This window comes from Oryctolagus cuniculus, chromosome X (genome assembly GCF_051225735.1).
Source record: "Oryctolagus cuniculus isolate XC-2025 breed Fujian yellow rabbit chromosome X, ASM5122573v1, whole genome shotgun sequence".
Classification (NCBI taxonomy): domain Eukaryota; kingdom Metazoa; phylum Chordata; class Mammalia; order Lagomorpha; family Leporidae; genus Oryctolagus; species Oryctolagus cuniculus.
In genome coordinates, this window is record NC_142888.1 from 85,351,250 (window position 1) to 85,370,604 (window position 19,355).

Below are 19,355 nucleotides of genomic sequence, written 5' to 3' on the forward strand. Positions count from 1 at the left end.
CTGTCTCCTTCCTACAGCAAGTCCCGAAGGGTGTTCCCTCCTCCAGCATGGGCTTGCCCGCTGTATTCAGTGACCAGGTAGAGAGGCCAAGCCTTTCTCTTCTGCCTAATGATAAGAACACTTTAGCTCCACGTGGTTCTTTCCAGCTTTACGTCCGCTACCTCATTTGAGAAAAGGTACTTTCATCTCCATTATCTCCTCACAGCCTCTAACTGTCCCACCCAAAAGGCTATGTGACTGCTCCTCCTCCATGCCAGCCTCAAAGGGAGGACAAGCAGAGCAGAACTACACGCAGGTGAAGCCGCAGCTGGAGCCAAATCTCTCAGGGCCATAGCAGCATCTCCCATGTGTACCTGCTCAGGTCCTGGATGCTCTGGCTATCCCCAGTCTCCACCGCAAGACTGTCCCAATCCTATGGCCAGCAGCGCTTCTTGTCCTGGACTGGCCTGGATGCTCAGCCCACATCATAATGGACCTGTCTCTGATCCCATTTGCTGCACAGTGTTGGAAGAATGAAATGAGATCATAGCTACAGGAGCACTTAGGAAGGTTAAACATATCACACAAATGTAGAGGTGGTCCTATTACTGGGAGCATTATTTAGGATCCAAAGAAGGATCAATAGCTTGAGCGCATGTCAACGACTGATGGTCGGCAGGACATGGCTAAAGCATAATGAATGGAGAAGGAGACAGAATGGTTCTAAGCTGCTGCTCTCCTCCCAGCAGGAGGAGAAAGAAATAGAAGAGCTACATTTTCAGGCATCAGCTTTCAGTGCTCCATCCCTCCTTGCCTTTGGCTCCTTTTTCTTTACATTTGGTTGGCTCCTTGGGGAGTCTTGTCACTCCTCTCACAACTGGCAGGATTTGGAGTCATGTGGGGCCAATTAGCCCTCTGATTCCAGTAACAGGAGTCTGAGTCTTCTGGAAACTCCAGAGACCCAGCATGGTGGGCTAGCACCATGAGATGCCATGTTCTCTTAGCAGCAGGGCTGGGAGCCCCAACCCTGGGCATTGGAAGTAGCCGCGGTGGGTGCCCTCTGGTGAGGAGCTGGGTCACAGACCACTAGGTAAAAGACATGCTTCCTGTAACGAGCCCTCACCTGCCACTTCTGCTACCTGCTTCAGCAGTGATGCTCCAACTGTAGTGTGCACACGAATCACCTGGGGGTAATGATAAAATGATTCAGATGCAGTAAGTCTGGAGCAAGGTCTGAGCGTCTAACAAATTCCAGTGTGGTGCCCATGCTGCAGCTCCACAGAGCATACTCAGAGAAGCAAGAGCTGAAAGAATGCTCTCTTCTCAGGCCATGGCAGAGCCACGGGCATGTGGGAGGACTGAGAGGTACTTTTATTCCATTTGAGTATGGCACTGAAGGCCCCAGTTAAAATACAAACCTTATGCAGACCCATACATGCTTGCAAACAAAGGACATGCTGGTTGAATTGGATTTACTGCAGGAGAGAAAAGATCGGGAAGATGGGGCACTGTTTAGCCCTATGGAAGAGTTGGGTCCAAGGACAATCTAAGGACTAAGCGGCAGCTGGGCATAAGGCAAGGGGATGCTGGAAGAAAGGACAGCGTGGGCAACGAATAGTATCAGCTATCATTGATTGCAGACTTACTATGCTCCACGTACTGCCTTATTCCATCCTCACAAACACCCCATCAGCTAGGCAGGATTGTCAACATTTTATTGACAAGGAATCAGACTTGGGAAGAGAGACTAAGTCATCGTCTAAAGGATAATCACCTCTAAACATTGTGTGGTGCCACAATGAGAACCTGAGTCTACTTTACTTCACCATTTTTGCCTAAAACCTGTGGATGAAGCAGTTTCCCAGAAGACAATGAGGCCAGCTATGGGGGGACTATTTGGTAACAGCAGCCTCCCTTAAAGCAACCACATCAGCAAATAATGTAGCAAAGGCCACAGCTCCAGCAGCAACATCCTGTAGGTCTCTACATCTATTCTTCCTTATGGGAGACTCATGTACACACTTAGGGTTCACATTCCTATTAAGTTCAATCACCATCAGAAAGCTGTCTACTCACTCTGATCATCTCTCATCCCCACACTCTCATCCCCACATAGCAGTCTTCCTTGATCCAAGGCTGCCAATGCCAAAAATTGGGCATAGTACCAAACCCTACATAGACTGCTTTTCCATCCAAACAAATATACCTATGGTAATGTTTAATTTATAAATTAGGTATAGATTAACAACTGAATGACCTTAATAGAAAAATTTAACCAAATAACAGAAGTTATTTAAAATGTATGAATTGGCCCCCAGTATCTGGCCAGAATTATACATACTATCAAATATCATCTCATATACACATAGGTGAAATATATTTGAATGACACTATACATACTCCAAAAAGTTCATGGAAATAAAATTAAATAAGTTTGTTTTGATGCCAAAAAAATTGAAATATATGAATTGGTTCTTTCTGGAATTCTCTATTTAATTTTTCAGACCACAACTGACCAGAGGTAAGAGAAACCACAGAAAGTGAAACCATGGACGAATGGGGAGGACTGTTGTGGTCTGTTCATACTCTAATCCCAGCTTTCTCTATTCCAATCCTTGCATTGTGCCTTCTGGAACTCTCAGCCAGGAGCAAGCTCTCCTACAGCCTCGATTTATTCTCTCCGAGCACCCTTCACCTTCTTTCCCCACTGGGACCTGGTTATTCTTCCATGATACCACTACCCACCCCACCCCACCCCCAGCCCTCTCAAGTGGAAGCTGGCTCTTTTGTTTTGTCCTTGGTCTTCTCTCTCTCAAGTCTTAAGCTCTGAAGGACCTTCAGGTGATGTAGCTGACCCCTGTGCTTAGCAGTGCTGCCTCCAGGCCACTCTCCCTCCTCTGTAAGAAGTCCTATTCTTTGGAGGAGCCTTGCTTGCCTCTTACCACTCTTTCTCCTTCCTCACTGTTACCTACTGACTTCCTGGGTAGGCTCCAGAGTCACTGGAAACTTTAGTTCCTAGTCACATGTGATCTTTCCCTCCACCCTTTTGATCATGATCAAATATACAAACAGTTACCATTATAACCACTTTTTAAAAAGTGTTTTATTATTTACTAGATGGGGGGGATATCTTAATCTGCTGATTTACTTCACGAGTGACCAAATATCTGCAACAGCCATGGTGGACTAGGTCAAAGCTGGAAACTGGGAATTCAATCCAGGTCTCCCACGTGGGTGACAAAGACCCAACCATTTGAGCCATCACCTGCTTCCTTCCAGGGTGTACATTAGCAGGAAGCTGAGGAGAGACTCGATCCTAGGCACTTCAATATGAGATGTGTGCATTCCAAGTGGTAGCTTAACCCACTGCACCACAATGCTCACATCCCATTTTTTAAAATGAATATTTATTTATTTATTTGAAGGGCAGAGAGTGATAGAGACAGAGAGGGATCTTCCATTTGCTAGTTAACTCTCCAAATGGCCACAATATCCAGGCCTGGCTCAGGTCAAAGCCAGGAGCCAGGAACTCCATCTGGGTCTCCCACATGGGTGATAGGAACCCCAAAACTTGGGCCATCCTCTGTTGCTTTCCCAGGATCATTAGCAGGAAGCTGGATTGGAAGCAGAGCAGCAAGACTCACACAGACACTTCCATATGGGATGCTAGCACCACAAGCAGAAGCTTACCACCCTGTGCAACCTCCCATTTCAAACAATTTTAAGTGTACAGTTCTGTGGTATGAAGTACACTTACTTTGTTGCACAACCATCACCACCATTCATCTCCAGAATTTTGTCATCTTCTCAAGCTGAAACTCTGCACTGATGAAACATTAACTCCCCATTTCCTCTCTCCCAGACCCTGACAACCATCATTCTACTTTCTGCTATTATGAATTTGACCACTGTAATAATCTCATAGGAGGCATCACACAATATTTGTCCTTTTCTGTCTGGTTTATTTCATCCAGCAGGTTATCTGCAAGACTCATCTACATTGTAGCATCTGACAGAATTTCCTTCCTTTGAAGTTTGAATAATGCTCCATTGCCTGTATGTACTACATTGTAGCCATCTCTCAATGGGCAGGTTGCTTATATTTTTGGGTTATTGTGAATAACACAGGTCTGAATATTTTACAAAAATTTGTGTTTTTTATTCATTTGGGGTATATACCCAGAAGTGAAACTGCCAGATCATATGGTAATTCTATATTTAATTAAAAAAAGATTTTAAAGATACATTTATTTGGGGCTGGCGAGGTGGCATATTGAGTAAAGCAGCCATCTGCAGTGCTGGCATCCCATATGGGCTCTGGTTCATGTCCTGGCTGCTCCACTTCCAATCCAGCTCTCTGCTATGGCCTGGGAAAGCAGTAGAAGATGGCCCAAGTCCTTGGGTCTCTGCACCTGTGTAGGAGACCCGGAAGAAGCTCCTGGCTCCTGGATTTGGATTGGCACAGCTCTGGTCACTGCAGCCATTTGCAGAGTGAACCAGCAGATGGAAGACCCCCCCCCCACCTCTCTTGCCTCTGCCTCTCTGTGACTCTTTCAAATAAAAAAATAAATAAATCTTTAAATAAATTTAGAGTTGGCTGATCTATGTGATGCAGTTCTATTGCTAAAATATAATAAATTTTCCATCTTTAAAAAAGATGTATTTATTTTATTTGAAAAGCAAAGTTACAGATAGGGAGGTAGGATGGGGCAGAGAGAGAGAGAGAGAATCTTCCATCTGCTGGTTCATTCCTCAAATGGCCACACAACAGCCTGAGCTTGGCTATGCTGAAGCCAGGAGGTTCATCTGGGTCTCCCATGCAAGTGCAGGGGTGCAAGCACTTGGGCCATCTTCCCAGTTTCCCGGGTGCATTAGCAGGGAGCTGGATCAGAGGTAGCGCAGCTGGGATGCAATTGGCACCCATATGGAATGCCAGTGTTGTAGGCCATAGTTTAACCCACTATGCCACAAAGCCGGGCTCATGAAAAAAATTTTAAAGATTTTATTTATTTATTTATTTTAAAGAGTTACAGAGAGAGGAGGAAAGACAGAAAGAGAGGAGAGAGGAGAGAGAGAGATCGTTCATCTGCTGGCTCAGTCCCCAAATGGCCGCCACAACTGGGGCTGGACCATGTTGAAGCTAGGATCCAGGAGCTTCTTCTGGGTCTCCTATGTGGGTGCAGGGGCCCAACACTTGGGCCGTCTTCTGGAGCTGGATTGGAAGTGGAGCAGTCTTAAACCAGTGCCCAGTGTTGCAAGCAGAGACTTAACCTGCTATGCCAAAATGCCAGCTCCTAATTTTTTTAAGTGTACACATTTTATTTGAAAGGCAGTTTAAGAGAGACAGTGAGAGAGCGAGAGCGAGAGAGTGATCTCACCCACTGGCTCATTCCTCAAATGCCCACAATAGCAGGGAGTGGCCCAGGGTGAAGCCAGGAGCTATGAACTCAATCAGAGTCTCCGTCACGGGTGATAAGGACCCAACTACTTGAGTTGAGAGCAGAGCTGGGACTTGAATGGAGGCACTCCAATATGGGATGTAGGCTATGCCAATCGCCCACTCCTCTATGTTTGTTTGCTTGTTTGTTTTGAGGAATGGCTATACTGTTTCCACATCAGTTGAACCATTTACATTCCTACCAGCAGTGCACAAGAGTTCCAATTTCTCAATATCCTGGCCAATACTTGCTATTTTTATTTGTTTGTAACTGTTGTGCCCACTCGAATTCTTGATATCATTACTGGTAAATTCGACATCCCCGTGGTGTTAAGGTGGCCCTTACCAGCTGCTTCTTCCACTTAACTCACTCTATCATTGTCCACTTAGACTTTGGTTCATCATCAGATATTGTATCACCCCTAAAATCTCCATCACCAACATCCTCATCTCTATTACACCATCTACTCTGTCAGCTTACCTCTGCAAATGCTCCCCATGCAGAAATCCTATTCACTTTCCACTTGATAGTCCCCTTTTCTGGAAATCTCTTTCCCTATTCGGTGCAGAACTGACTCTCCCTCATTCAGGTGTTAGCTTAAAGGGCACCCCTGGAGAGAGACCTTCTCTAAACACTTTCTTAGTTATTCACTTTCTTACTTTCTTTCAAGCTCCTTCTTATCTTTACTGCCTTTCATGTCCGGATTAGAATTCCTGGTCTATAGTTATGATCATTCTCTTTCTTGCAAATACATTTAACTCCCTTACTTCCTGTCCGTCTGCTATCCTAGGCTTGCAAAGCCTCACTTCTTGATGAACTCAACCCTAGGCGTCCTCCACGCCTGCATCAGAGCAGCTGAAGGCAGCTGGACAAAGCATATACAACTGCATAGGTGGCTTACGCTTTAACTTCACAATGTCAAACCTTGTATAGGCTCTCAATGTTGTCTGCCCATCACTTTCTCACTCTCTTAACATGGCTACCTCACAGCTACTCCTCTCTTCTCAATCTTTCTCCCCTCCTTATTTTCTCTCCAAAAGTCTCACCTGATGACCTTATCCCATATATTACTAAACAAATAAACCAAAGAAAACAAAAGCATTTGGTGAGAGCTCCTCATGTTGCCACCACTAAATGCACACAGCACCCTGTGGATCTCTGTCCCCACGCTTTCTTCTTCCCTCCTATTAAAAAGGAAGCTCACTTCTCTTCTTCTTTCACAGGCAACTCTCTTTACTTATGTTCTGGCAGAACCTCTTCTCATCTTCGGAAGGATTCTTCTGCTCCTTCGGGCATTCACTCCTTTCCTTAAGTCATCAATCTTCCTAACTCTCCAGAATCGTGCAACATGCTGATGGAAATTAGCCAACCTTAAGAAAAGGAACAAAGGGATGGGTGTTTGGCACAGTGATCACGATGCCTTTAGGGATGGTCGTATACCATATCCCAGTGCCTGGCTTTCAGCCCTGGCTGCTCTGCTGAGCCCATCTTCCTGCTAACATGCATCCTGGGAGGCAGCAGGTGATGGGTCAGGTACCTGAATCCTTGTCACCCGTGTGGGAGACCCAGATTGAGTTCCCAGCCCCCAGCTTTGGCCTGTCCCATAGAGCACCTCCACTTCAAGTAAAATGAAAATATTTTTTTAAGGGGCTAGTGCCGTGGCTCACTTGGTTAATCCTCTGCCTGCGGCACCGGCATCCCATATGGGCACCAGGTTCTAGTCCCGGTTGTTCCTCTTCCAGTCCAGCTCTCTGCTGTGGCCTGGGAAGGCAGTGGAGGATGGCCCAAGTGCTTGGGCCCCTGCACCCACATGGGAGACCAGGAAGAGGCACTTGGCTCCTGGCTTCGGATCGGCGCAGCGCCGGCCGTAGTGGCCATTTCGGGGGGTGAACCAACGGAAGGAAGACCTTTCTCTCTCTCTCTCTCACTGTCTGTAACTCTACCTGTCAAATAAATTAAAAAAAAAAAACTACCTATCTCAACCCCCATAGTCCTTCGTGAGCATCATCACAATTTGTAAGTATATATTCATTCATGTGATTATTTGGCTATAAACCCCTAAGAATAGGGACTATGTCTCCTTTGTTTAAGATTGTGTCTCCACCATCTAATAGGACACCTCGCACACAGTAGGTGTTCAGTAAATATTTTCTGAATGAACCCATGTGTACACAGGAATGATTTTTAGGCATACAGGTGAGAATCCCCTACCCATTCCATGTAATTCATTATCAAAATCCCTATTGGTTGTGCGTCAGCCCGTGAAAGTCAGGTTTCTGGATGAGGAGTGTGGCCTGTGGGAGAAATCCCTCAACATCTCTGGGCATAGATATAGGTAGGGAGACAATGGCGTGGAAAGAAAGGTCCAAGGAGGGTCATAAACTATGCAGAAATGGGAGATGGAATGATTCCAGGCCTTTTAGGGGTATGAAGGTGGGAAATCCAACAGCTGTTCCTTCATAGGAAGGGTTTTCTAAAGTAGACAACTATCCTTTCAGAATGGCAAGAGGCAGGGGGATGGGCGGGCTGGCCTCTGATAGTCCTTCCTACTCTGGGGTCTCTGGGCAGATGATTTGGTTACTTTCCTAGGGCTGTCTCCTTGTTTCCCGCTGGCTCTTCGTGGCCCCACAACTCCCTGTTGAACTGAGCTTAAACAGACATCTTCTGAAAACCTTCTGGTGTCTGCATTCTTTTTCTGGTTGTCCAAACAGTAGCTTTCCCCCAGTGGGCTGGAATGGAGACACTTGTCACCTGTTCTAGCGGGTCACAAGGGAGCAAGGTGGAGACCAAGGTCATGTATCCTTCCACGAATACCTGGGAGTCTGGAGTCACCTTGCAAAAGACCAGTTCCATAATGCTGAGAGGCAGCTGCAGAGGACCCTCTGTGCAGCTGCCCCCTGCTCTCTGCCCCCCTTCCCACAGGGGCTACATTTTCAATAGATTCAGACATGTTGTCTAATAGGCCCAGACACACTCCTAAACCCTCCCTGCTGGGGCTGCCAGCCTGGTGACAGATGTGAGGACCGTGCCAGATGTGAGGCTGATGCCATATGGCACCGTGGGTCACAAGGTCTGAAGTTGCTGCCACTGAGCTGTGGCGGAGTTAGTGGGGAGATCCTTGCATTTTAGCCCCCACTCACCTGTCACTGGCTGAGTCAGTGAGGGGGAACTGGAGCAATGAAATATTCATGGGAGCTTGAAGGAGTTGTCATGTCACTCCAAAGAGCCCTGGGCACTCCAGCCCCCACCCTCCACGCACCACACCAAGTATTTCTGAAGGAGGCAGAGACAGATAGAGATTGATTGAGCCATGGGGTGGGGGTGGGGGATGAGGAATGAAGGGGAAGACAAGCAAGAGGGGAGGGCAGCTGAGCAGGAAAGGGGGCCAGAGGAGGGCCTCGGAGAGGGGGTGGGGAAGGACAGGCTTGGGGAAGGCATGCACCCTGCAGATGCTGTGCATCCAACTCTGGTTGCCTGTGGCTGTTGGAGACCCTCCCCAGGTTCTCAATTGCTCTCTTAAACATCCTTGAGCTGCCCCCATCCACCCTGAGCTGTGCTCAGGGCCACAAGGTAATGAGAGGCTTCTGGTAGAGGACCTCAGTGATGACGCTTTCCCGCACATGGGACTGCTATTATGCCATACTGAGAGCATGATGGCGCCCGCCCCATCGCACAGATGGGGACGCAGCAGAAAATGGCACATCAGAAACAGCCTGAGCAAGGCAACCCAAGACACTTTCCTGACCCAGGCCCATTTCCCAGGCACCCGAGGCTGGCTGTTTGCTGGGAGAGAGAAGGCGATCAAGAGGAACACACACAGGAAGGGGAGACATTTCCAGAATATGGCAGGGAATGGTCATGACGGGGAAAGTGGAGTTGGCATGAATGGAGCGGCAGGCCTGAATTCTCCTCCTCAGTGCACACATCTCTCCAAGGCCAGGCTGGGCCACAGAGCTCTGGCACCGAAGGCTGAACAGGGAGAGGGGGCCCTGGCCACCCAACTCTCTCTCTTTCCTCTTGGATTCCAGCCTTTCGTTTGCCAAGGGCTGAACTGTAAACAAAGCTTGGAGGGCACACAGAGGGAGCAGGTGTGGGCAGGAGCTTCTGGGAACTTCCCAACAAGTAGCTGCCTCCAGCAGCCAAAGACCCGGGCTCAAATAGCAACCTCAGGGGGCTGCTTGGCAGGCGCCAGCTGTACAGGGCTCTGGGCAAAGCCTCCTAAAGTCAATCAAGGGCCTGTTCAGATGGCTAGCTGCGCTGTGCCTCCTCTCTGTGAGGTGGAGGCCTCTATGTCCTGGGTCCCCAGCCCTGGACGCACAAGTCCCCTGACTCCAGTCAAACTCCTGGGGAGTGCAAGAGTTGGCAGGGGCCTTGGAAGCTATTTCCTTCGCTCTCGTCCACTTTCTGCTGGTTTTCAGAAGCAGTGGGGTGAGGCTTCCCTAGAAGAGGCCTGTAGCTGGGTGCTGTGGGAAAGGCCAGCACAGAGATAGAAGGGAATAAGGGGTATGGTGGCAGGAGGCACAAAGACTCTTGAATGGCAGAGACGTTTGCTAGGAAGCAAGAAGCTGTAAGCTGACCCAAGGAAGACACCAAGTAGGCCTTTCTCTCACTCCCTCTCTCATGTCTGGCTCTGCAGAGACAGAGACAGACAGGTCAATCAAGTCAGAGGTGGAAAGAAAAAGGCCCACAGAGCTGTGGTGCAACAGCTAAAGCTGTCACCTGCATTCCATATGGGCGCCTGTTTGAATACTGGCTGCTCCACTTCTGATCCAGCTCCTTGCTAATGCATCTGGGAAAGCAATAGAAGATGGTCTAAATCCTTGGGCCCCTGCATCAACATGGGAGACCCTGGCTCCTGGCTTTGGATTGGCCCAGCTCTGGCAGTTGTGGCCATTTGGGGAGTGAACCAGCGGATGGAAGATCTCTTTCTTTCTCTCTGCTTCTGCCTCTGTTTTACTCTGCTTTTCAAATAAATAAATCTTAAAAATAATTCCATCAAAAGAGAAAGGCCCGAAGTTTTGCCTAGATGCCCATCTCCCTACACTGTCTTGCCTCAGATGAGGCAGTTGGTATCTGATGCCCATACCCTTGACCCAGCAGGCCCCAGGTGGACTTCCTGGGAGGGAACAATCCCTGACTCCTTCCTTCCTGTGCACCATCTCTGAGCCATCTAATCTAGAGCACAGCCCAGAGGCAGGGTAGAAATCAGACCAAGAAGCCACTCGATGAAGGAGGGCAGGTGAACAGAGGCCTGGTAAACTCATATCATGGAGGGGTCCACAGATGGCAACCACAGCCTCAGAACAATGCAACATCTTTTAGTCTCCCTAATTGCATCTTCCTGCTGAGAGGGAGGAAGGAAAAACAAGGTCTGACCTAAATTGGGGTCAGAAAAGGGGGAGTGAGGGTGGGAAGCTTCCACCTAAGAATCAAAGCCATGGACAAGAGCACCTGCTGAGTTACTAGCTCAGAGGGCATGCGTCAGCCTTGCACCTCCCCTGTTGTTAGTTGGGAAAACTCAGTCTGTTTCCTGGAGGTGAGTGGCAGTGAGACCACAAACCTCTGGGCTTGTCTTTTGGTACAGCAAGGGCAGGGGCGTGGGAAGGCATGGGGATGGGGAAGGAGAATGCATGCTACCCTATTGCAGACTTGGGCAAACAGGGAATGCTGCGAACTCACCGCCTCCCTACTTGGCAACACAGATCCAACTGTGGACCCCAGACTCAAGTCACTAAGGTAGAAAAGCAGACCCAAGCATTTCAGAAAGAATCCAGAAAAGGTAAAACAACATTATTTTTTCGGCCTAACCCTCAGTTACCCAGAAACATTCTATTAACCAGAAAAGCTCTTCTCAAGCATCCGGGTTGTGGAATTACAGTGTACTTGGGGGGGGGGGGGGGGTTGGCTTGTTTTTCTTCTTCTTCTTCGGTGATTGAAATTCACAGAGCCAGGGCTCTTGCAAGGTCTGGTTCTACCTCCCTTCTTTTAAGAGGAAAAACAGCAGTCTCTTGCTGAAAGTCAGGGGCTCCCTCCATCAGCTTTTTAGACAGCATTCTCAGTGCTTCAAATAGGCAGCAAAAACTTACTGAATATTTCTTACGCACTAGGTATGGTGCTGGATTCTGGAGACACGCAGATAAATAAGGCCCCGTCTCTTCCCCTCAGGGAGACTGCAGTCCAAGGAAGCAGGTACATAAATAAAGAGAAAGGCATTTGTCACCTGGCGCCACAGGGGGCAGCAGAGAATGCTGTGGGAGCACAGATCACAACAAGTTCCCGGGCACTGTGACTCCCAGCAGATCTCCCCCCCCACCCCCACCCTCAGCTGAGTGGTGAAGGTGAGGAGGAGAAGGACACTCCCGGGGAAAGGAATGTCAAACATGACAGCAAAGGAACAATTAGGAAGATTTAGAGTGGGAAACCCCTAGGTATTTAAATCACTGCAATTATAAGAAATCTGAAAGAAGTACAGGGAAAAACTGAAGGGGACCTTTATTTAATGACCAATGTTACCCAATGACTCCGTTGTGTGTTTTTTTTTTTTTTTTGGTGGCCTTCCAAAATGATGCAGAGGCCTCAAAGGCAACCAGGGACACAATCTGGCCCTGGGCTTCCCAGCCCCGTGTCTTAGGCACCACCTCACGGGAGGAGGCAGCAAAGGAGAGCCACCAGCAGATGCACTGAGGCCAGCCACAGTCATGGAGATCCAAAGCACGGAGCTCACACACCTTGTCACGCCTGCACTGAAGAGGGGTTCCGTGTGAAGGCAGCTAACAGGGGGCCAATGGCAGAACCGGATGCTAAATAGCAACAGAGGGACCTGGCCACTTGGAGGTTTCAGCTCACAGGGCCATGGGGAGGGGGCAGCAAAAATCGTACTCCTGGCTGGGCTATAATTGCTGTTACTGAAGTCCTGGCCATGAAACAAGATGCCAAATACAGCTCTAAAAACTTTTTACAAAATAGCTCCTCACAGAGGCACTCAGACGGAGCCATAATATCGGATTAACGACTCCAAGTCAGCAGACCAGACACTTGTCTAATTAATAAAATTTCCAAAGCAGAACTTATCGATGTTCCAGGCATGGCTATGTAGTGCAACAGCAAAACCTAAATCCACGCAGAACGCTCCTCCACTAGGAATCCCTTTTCCACCAACGTGCACAATTCCTCCCTTGGTGCAGAGCGGGGCTGAGAAATGGAGAGGTTAAAGGCTCTGGGAAACTGGTTAGGGAGTGGGGGGGAGAACTGTGATGCAGGCAAATCCCGCACAAATCTCCCAAAGGGTGGATCCAACCTGGGCTTTGGAGTTGGTGGAGCGGGGCAGAATCCCAACTCCAGCAACTTATGTAACTAACTTTCTTCCTTCCCTCCCTCCCTCCCTCCCTCCCTCCCTCTTTCCCTTTCTTCTTTTGCAGACAGAGAGAGAGCAAATCTTCCATTCGTTGGTTCATTCCACAAATGGTTGTAATAACCAGAAGCCGACAACTCCACCCAGATCTCCCACATGGGAGGCAGGGGCCCAAGCCCTTGGGCCATCTTCTGCTGCTTTTCCTTGCACATTAGCAGGGAGCTGGATCAGAAGCAGAGCAGCTGGGACTCATATGGGATGTCAGTGTTGCAAGATGTGGCTTGCAGTCCTGTTATTTAACCTCTTGAACCTCAGTTCCCTCATCTGTAAAATGGGGCCCTTGGCATAACCTTTTTCAAAGTACCTACATAAAGACTAGCTATACAGAAAGTGCTGGTGCAAAATAAGTGCTCAATTATTACTATTAGCAATTACTACTGGAAATCTACTAATGGGATCTGCTGCTTGTTACGGCCCACTCGGTTTGCTTTTCTCCACAGGATGTAATGGGGTGACTTAAAAATTGACTCAAAACTCTTTGGACCTCAGCCTTAACTTCAGATCTACAGAATAAATAAGCTTTGCTGAAGGGAAATCAACCTCTATTTTACTATTTGGTTAAGGCCAACTTTTTTTCTCACCATCTTTCTATAGTTAACAGTGATGCGTTGGGAGGCTGAAATACACCAAAGTTGAAATCCTAGTTCTGCCTCTCCCTAGCTATGGAGCCTTGGGTTCCAGGACTTCTTTGTGCCTCAATTTCCTCATCTGTGAAATGGGAATACTATTAATATCTGCATCGCAGGTTTGTTGTGAAGATTAAATGAGATCATGTGTGTGCCAAGCACTTAGAACTATGCCTGGCACACAAAAATGTTTTACAATGAGCTACTGTCCCTACTGCACATGAATTCTTACTAGTAGGTCAGGAATTTAGCTCAATGCCCAGTGCACAGTAAGATGAGTGACTGGGCATTGAACAACACAGGAGAAATCCGGGTATTGTCTGAGAAGGTCTCAGGGCTTCCCCTCCCTCCTGAGGATTTCCCAACCCAAGAAAAGTGGCAGGTGCTCCTGCACTGTCCCATGGACCAACGCTTCTGCATTTAGTGCAACACGTTCTAGGTGGGGTCTTGATTCTCAGCCGCACGGAGCTTTGTGAACGCTGACAAGTCCTTTGAGGGCAGATCAGCCAGCAGGTTTTGGCCCCGGGAAATGGACGTGCATTAGGGGTGGAAGGGGACGGTTAGAAACCTGGAGTGCTTCTTGGAGCCCCTGAGCAACGAGCTGGGGTGGGGTGGGGGCAGCTGGAGGGGTCGTCCCGCTCCCATGGTGGCTGGTCCCGTTTTCCCGCGTTCTCCCTCCTCCCTCTCCGCCCCCCTACCCCCACCCTCGGCAGGAAAACTTCCCGCACCTGCTGCCACTTTCCCTCCAGCGGCTGAAACCCCAGTCCCACGCATCTCCTAATTTCCTCTTGGACGGCGGCGTGAGGGGAGACCCGTGCGCTGTCTGCAGACCCGAACCAATGCTGAGGGCTCAGGAGGACGGATGGAGAGGGATGCACTGCTGCCGACGCGCTGCAACTCCGTCCCTCTGAGGCCGCCACACACCCAGGAAGAGGGGGCCCATGCCGGCGCCACCACCAAGTCCCTGTGAGAGGCTGGCGAGGACCCTAGCACTCAGCGACCCACCTCCTATTCCCACAGACTCCACCCCACCCCATGGCCAGGCGCCCTGATTTCTAGCTCTTTCCCAGGCGAGCGCGGTACTTACTGTCGGGGCCCTTTGCGGGCCACAGCGGGGCGGCAGCCCGGCCCGGGAACCCTCTTGCCTTCTCTCTGTCGCGCTGCCTCTGGCTGTGCCCAGCGCTGACGGTAGAGGCAGCGGCTTCTGTAGGAAGAGAAAGAGCACGCCCGCCTTAGAAACCCAGCCCCTGCTGTGATCAGAATCTTAAAGAAGGAGCCGCCTGGCTCGGCCCCAGAGCCGCGGCCAAGGTGGCGAACTGGCCAAGGAGCTGGTAAACACGGCGGCGGCGTCTGCTGCCTTCCCGCCTGGCCGCCCGCGCTGCGCTGGCTGCCTGGGCAGCGGGCGCACTCCTCGCCACCCCTCCCCTCCGCACTGCAAACGCGCCCCTCGGGCGAGCCGCGCAGGGGAGGCTCCAAGCACCAAGGTGTGCTGATAATCCAGCTGCCTGTTGGGGAGCGCTTACGAAGTGCCCGCTGCCGTGCTTTGAATCCATTTTCTTATTCCCGCATCTTCGCCATCGTCCAGAAAATAAAACCGAGGCTCAAGAGTCACAAAGCAAACAGCTCCCAGTACAAGAGCTACTACGAAGTGGTGGGGCCAAGACGGGAAACCTGCGGGATCTCAAACCAGGGCTGCAGGCCACGAAAGCCACTTTGTGCCGCTGCAAAGCCTCATTTGAATATCCATGTCTCCACCTCCTGTTTCCCTATTTTTCTGACCGGGCTGGGGACGAGTAGCAACTCCAGGTCAGTTGGCTTCTGGAGGTGGAGATGGGGCTCTGGGGTGGGGAGCAGGATCCTGACTGCAGTGCCTAGGGATGTTTTGCTCAGTTCATTCATCTAGCGTTTATTGTACACCTACTATGTGCCAGGCCCTGCGGGAGGTGGGAAAAGCAGGAAGTCTCAGCTCAGGCGGCCATCCAGGAAACCACACGAGTGGGCATCCCTGGAATGGTAGACCTCTCAAGAACCACCCTGGGGGCGGAGAGGAGGGGCTTGCAGAGACAACATGGGGAGGATACCTTTCCCTGAGGTTGATCCCGACCCCTTCCTGCTACTGTAATGAGGACTCACAGCTCCATTCCTCTTTTTTTTTTTTTTTTTTGACAGGCAGAGTGGACAGTGAGAGAGAGACAGAGAGAAAGGTCTTCCTTCCATTGGTTCACCCCCCAAATGGGTGCTACAGCTGGCGCTGCACAGATCCGAAGCCAGAAGCCAGTGGCCAGGTGCTTTTCCTGGTCTCCCACACGGGTGCAGGGCCCAAGAACTTGGGCCATCCTCCACTGCCTTCCCGGCCCACAGCAGAGAGCTGGACAGGAAGAAGAGCAACCGGGTCTAGAACCTGGTGCCCATATGGGATGCCGGCGCCACAGGCGGGGGATTAACCAAGTGAGCCATGGCGTGGGCCCCCATTCCTCCTTTTAAAAGCAGTAGAAGGCAGCCTTGTTGGGAGATTAAGCCCCAAGACTTCCCGATAGGAGCTACCCTAATCTTTGGGCCTTGGCAGTGACACCTGCGAGATGGGAAAGCCCTCTTAACTCTTTACTTCAAAATGATGAAGGAACACAGCATTTCCTTCTGGTTAAAAGAAGAGCAGTTTTAAAAGTTGCGTCCCTTCCTGCTGTGCCTCTGCTTGTGCAGTCATTTAGCAGACAGGAGGCGACTTCATAAAGTGGGGGGGGGGCATTGTGGTACAGTGGGTTAAAGCCCCAGCCTGCAGTACCGGCATCCCATATGGACGCTGGTTAGAGTCCCGGCTGCTCCTCTTCTGATCCAGCTCTCTGCTATGGCCTGGGAAAGCAGTACAGGATGGCCCAAGTGCTTGGATGGAAGACCTCTCTCTCTGTTTCTACCTCTCTCTGTAACTCTCCTTCAAATAAATAAAAAATAAATCTTTTAAAAAAGTGTGTGGGAACACTGAATTCAAAAAAGTAAGTTGATGTTGGTGGAAAACATTTTTTACATCTGTGCCTGGTCTTTTCATAACACACATGTTGCATGAACGTTTTGAGGATTCCCCTTTACCTGTCTGCACCTGCTTTGTGCCAGGCATTGTGCTGGGTACAGGGCACCTCCCCAGTTCTTGGGGGCGGGAAAGAGGAGTCCACGAGAGGCAGGGAAGATCACAGGGCTGGAAGTGAGGAAACACACCTGAAGTCCTAGTTCTTTGATTAAATAGCGGTGTGACCCTGGATGAGTCATGTCTCCTTTCAGGGCCTCAGATTTCTTGTTGGTCCAACAGGGATAATAACACCTTCCCATCCTCCATCATGGGAGTGTTTTGCAAGGCTCCATGGAGATAATGGATGTGCAGGAGCTTTGGAAAGTATAAAGCCACTAGACAAATGTCAGAGATTAGTCTGTCTCCCAGGTGGAAGGGGGCTGCTGGGAAGTAAAGCTTAAAAGAAATCCTGGCTGACTCTCCCAAATTGATTGCACTGAATTCCATCTTCCTCCAATCACGGAGCCTGCTCCTGAGCAGGAGTCTCTGCTCTGTGACATATTGTTCTCCCTCAGCAGTGCCCATGACACACAGGTTAGTAATGACCTGGCCTGAAGCCGGGGAGATTTTTTTCGGGGGCAACTTCAATGGAATCAACGGGACAGTCTTGGCTCCAGTTTTCAAATTCCTAGCAATAGCAGCCTTCTCCTCTCACCCAAGCCCACTCAACTCCAGGACTTGCAGGTGACTGGGTAGAAACCACCAGAGGCCCCCAGAAACACCCGTCCAGGATGCACGGGGCTTGTGTGAGATAGCAGAGGGTGGCCATGAAGGTGGATGCTTTATTTTATTAGAAACTGTGAGTTCTGTGTTCTGCCCAGATTAGCTGAGATCTGCAATAGTACTAGTGGAGACTTTTGGGGGTGTCTTCAGCTTACTCTGCTCATCCTCATAAGCCCCCAGAAGTGTGCCTACAATCTACATTATAATTGCCCCTCAGTATTAGAGGGGAATTGGCTCTAGGACCCATCATGGACGCCAAAATTCAGGGATGCTCAAGTGCCTTATGTCAAATGGCATAGCATTTGCATATTACCTCTGCACAGCCTGCTGTATACGTTAAATCATCTCTGGATTACTTATGATACCTCATACAATGTAAGTGCTAGGTAAGTAGTTGCACTACTGTATTGTTTCAGGAATAATGGCAAGGAAATATTGACATGTTCTGCATAGACACAATTTTGGGTGAATATTTTCTATCCACAGTTGAATCTGCGAATGCAAATGCAGACCTCACAGATAAGGAACTATGAGTGCTGTGCTTACAAACACAGCTTCAAGACAAGTTTCCAAATTTCCAGAAGCATTCTCGGATACCCCAAGGAAACACAGACTCTAAGGAAACATTGAGGAAAAGTTTCTAGACTGAGCCCCTCACCTTCTTCCTTCCCTTCTTTCTTCCCACCAGACTGTCACCCTGAAACCCTTTGGATGTCCAAATGCTATAAATGATGGCAGAACAGGCACGGCTCAGGAACCTGGGAGCCACAGCCAAGCTCCGTGCTAGAATGGAAGTCAGAGGGAGCAAGCAAACACCTCGGCCTCGGGCCAGGGTGCCTGAAGCCAGCGTCTCTGCACGAGGTACAGAATAGACAGATTCCACACCCAGCCTCTCTTGGCAGTCTTGGAGCCCATCCCTCTTGCGGCTGCAGCTCCTCTCAGCGTCTTCATAGATCCCCTTGTCACATCCATCTTGCTTAGGCTGCTCCTCTTAATAAAGTGCCCCGGTGGCCGCCCTAGTCAGCCTGATGCTATGCTCCACACTTCTGCCCTCTTCTCCCTGGCGTGAGCCACACAGCAGGGATCAGGCCCCCCAGGTCAGAGCACGGTCTCCAGGGGAAAAGCTTCCTGAATGTCCAAGCCAGGGCTTAATGACAGCTGTGTGTGTGGATTTAGCAAATACTTCTTCCTTGCTCCATCAGGGTGGCACCCCCTTGCCCTGAGTTCCCATGCCTACCCTGGCCTGATCTTCTCTGGGCCAGCTGCCACCACTCTGCCTCAACTGTATAACCTGGGTCTAATTTACAAAGCCTCTTCTTGGTGATTGTCAATAAATCCCTTGTCTATAGTCTCCTGAAAGAACAGAAAGCTTCAAGCTCCGAAAGAATGAATCACCAAGGGTGAAATTTCAGGCACAATGACAGGCAATTGTGGAGACATATTTGATCACATCATGTTTACCTATGTGTAAGGGTGGCCCTGAGGATATTCTGGCATTTTCTCTCAAACATAATGAAGACTTGGGATAACAGCAAGAAGGCTCAGAAAATCTACCAGGCTGGGAGCAGGAACATCTTGCTGCTCATCCCAGCCTCGAACTAATTAGATGGATGGCCCTAGGCCTCAGTTTCCCCATTTGCAAAAGAAAGCACTAGATTACAAATGGCCAACAGACACATGAAAAAACTCTCAGGATCACTAGCCATCAGGGAAATGCAAATAAAAACCGCAATGAGGTTTCAACTCACCCCTATTACAATGGCTATCATCCAAAGATCAAAAAAACAATAAATACTGGTGAGAAAGTTGAAATAAAGGTACCCTAATCCACTGTTGATGGGAATGTAAACTAGTACAATCATTATGGAAGACAGTATGAAGATTCCTCAGAAATCTAAAAATAGATCTACCATATGACCCAGCCATCCCACTCCTGGGAATTTATTCAAATGGAATGAAATCAGCATGTGAGAGTTTATTTGTACCCCTGTGGTTATTTTTTTTTACCCCTGTGTTTATTACAGCTCAAACCACAATAGCTAAGATATGGAATCAACCCAGATGTCCATCAACTGATGACTAGATAAAGAAAATGTGATGTATATATACTATGGAAT

The 19,355-nt window shown here is 49.3% G+C and overlaps 1 protein-coding gene across 10 annotated transcripts in view; it reads right to left on the minus strand.

Annotated features, from left to right (window-relative positions):
* FRMPD3 (FERM and PDZ domain containing 3) overlaps positions 1–19,355 on the minus strand; it is a 107,743-nt gene that overhangs the window by 70,196 nt on the left and 18,192 nt on the right. For 6 of the 10 annotated variants that reach the window (XM_070067474.2, XM_089323738.1, XM_070067468.2 and 3 more), the window contains one exon: positions 14,542–14,658. In XM_070067474.2, coding sequence (XP_069923575.1) covers positions 14,542–14,658 — 117 coding nt within the window. Of the gene's footprint in view, positions 1–14,541; positions 14,659–14,977; positions 15,137–19,355 lie in introns of those variants that run through there. The other 4 variants (XM_089323740.1, XM_089323739.1, XM_089323741.1 and 1 more) reach the window with 3 other exon arrangements.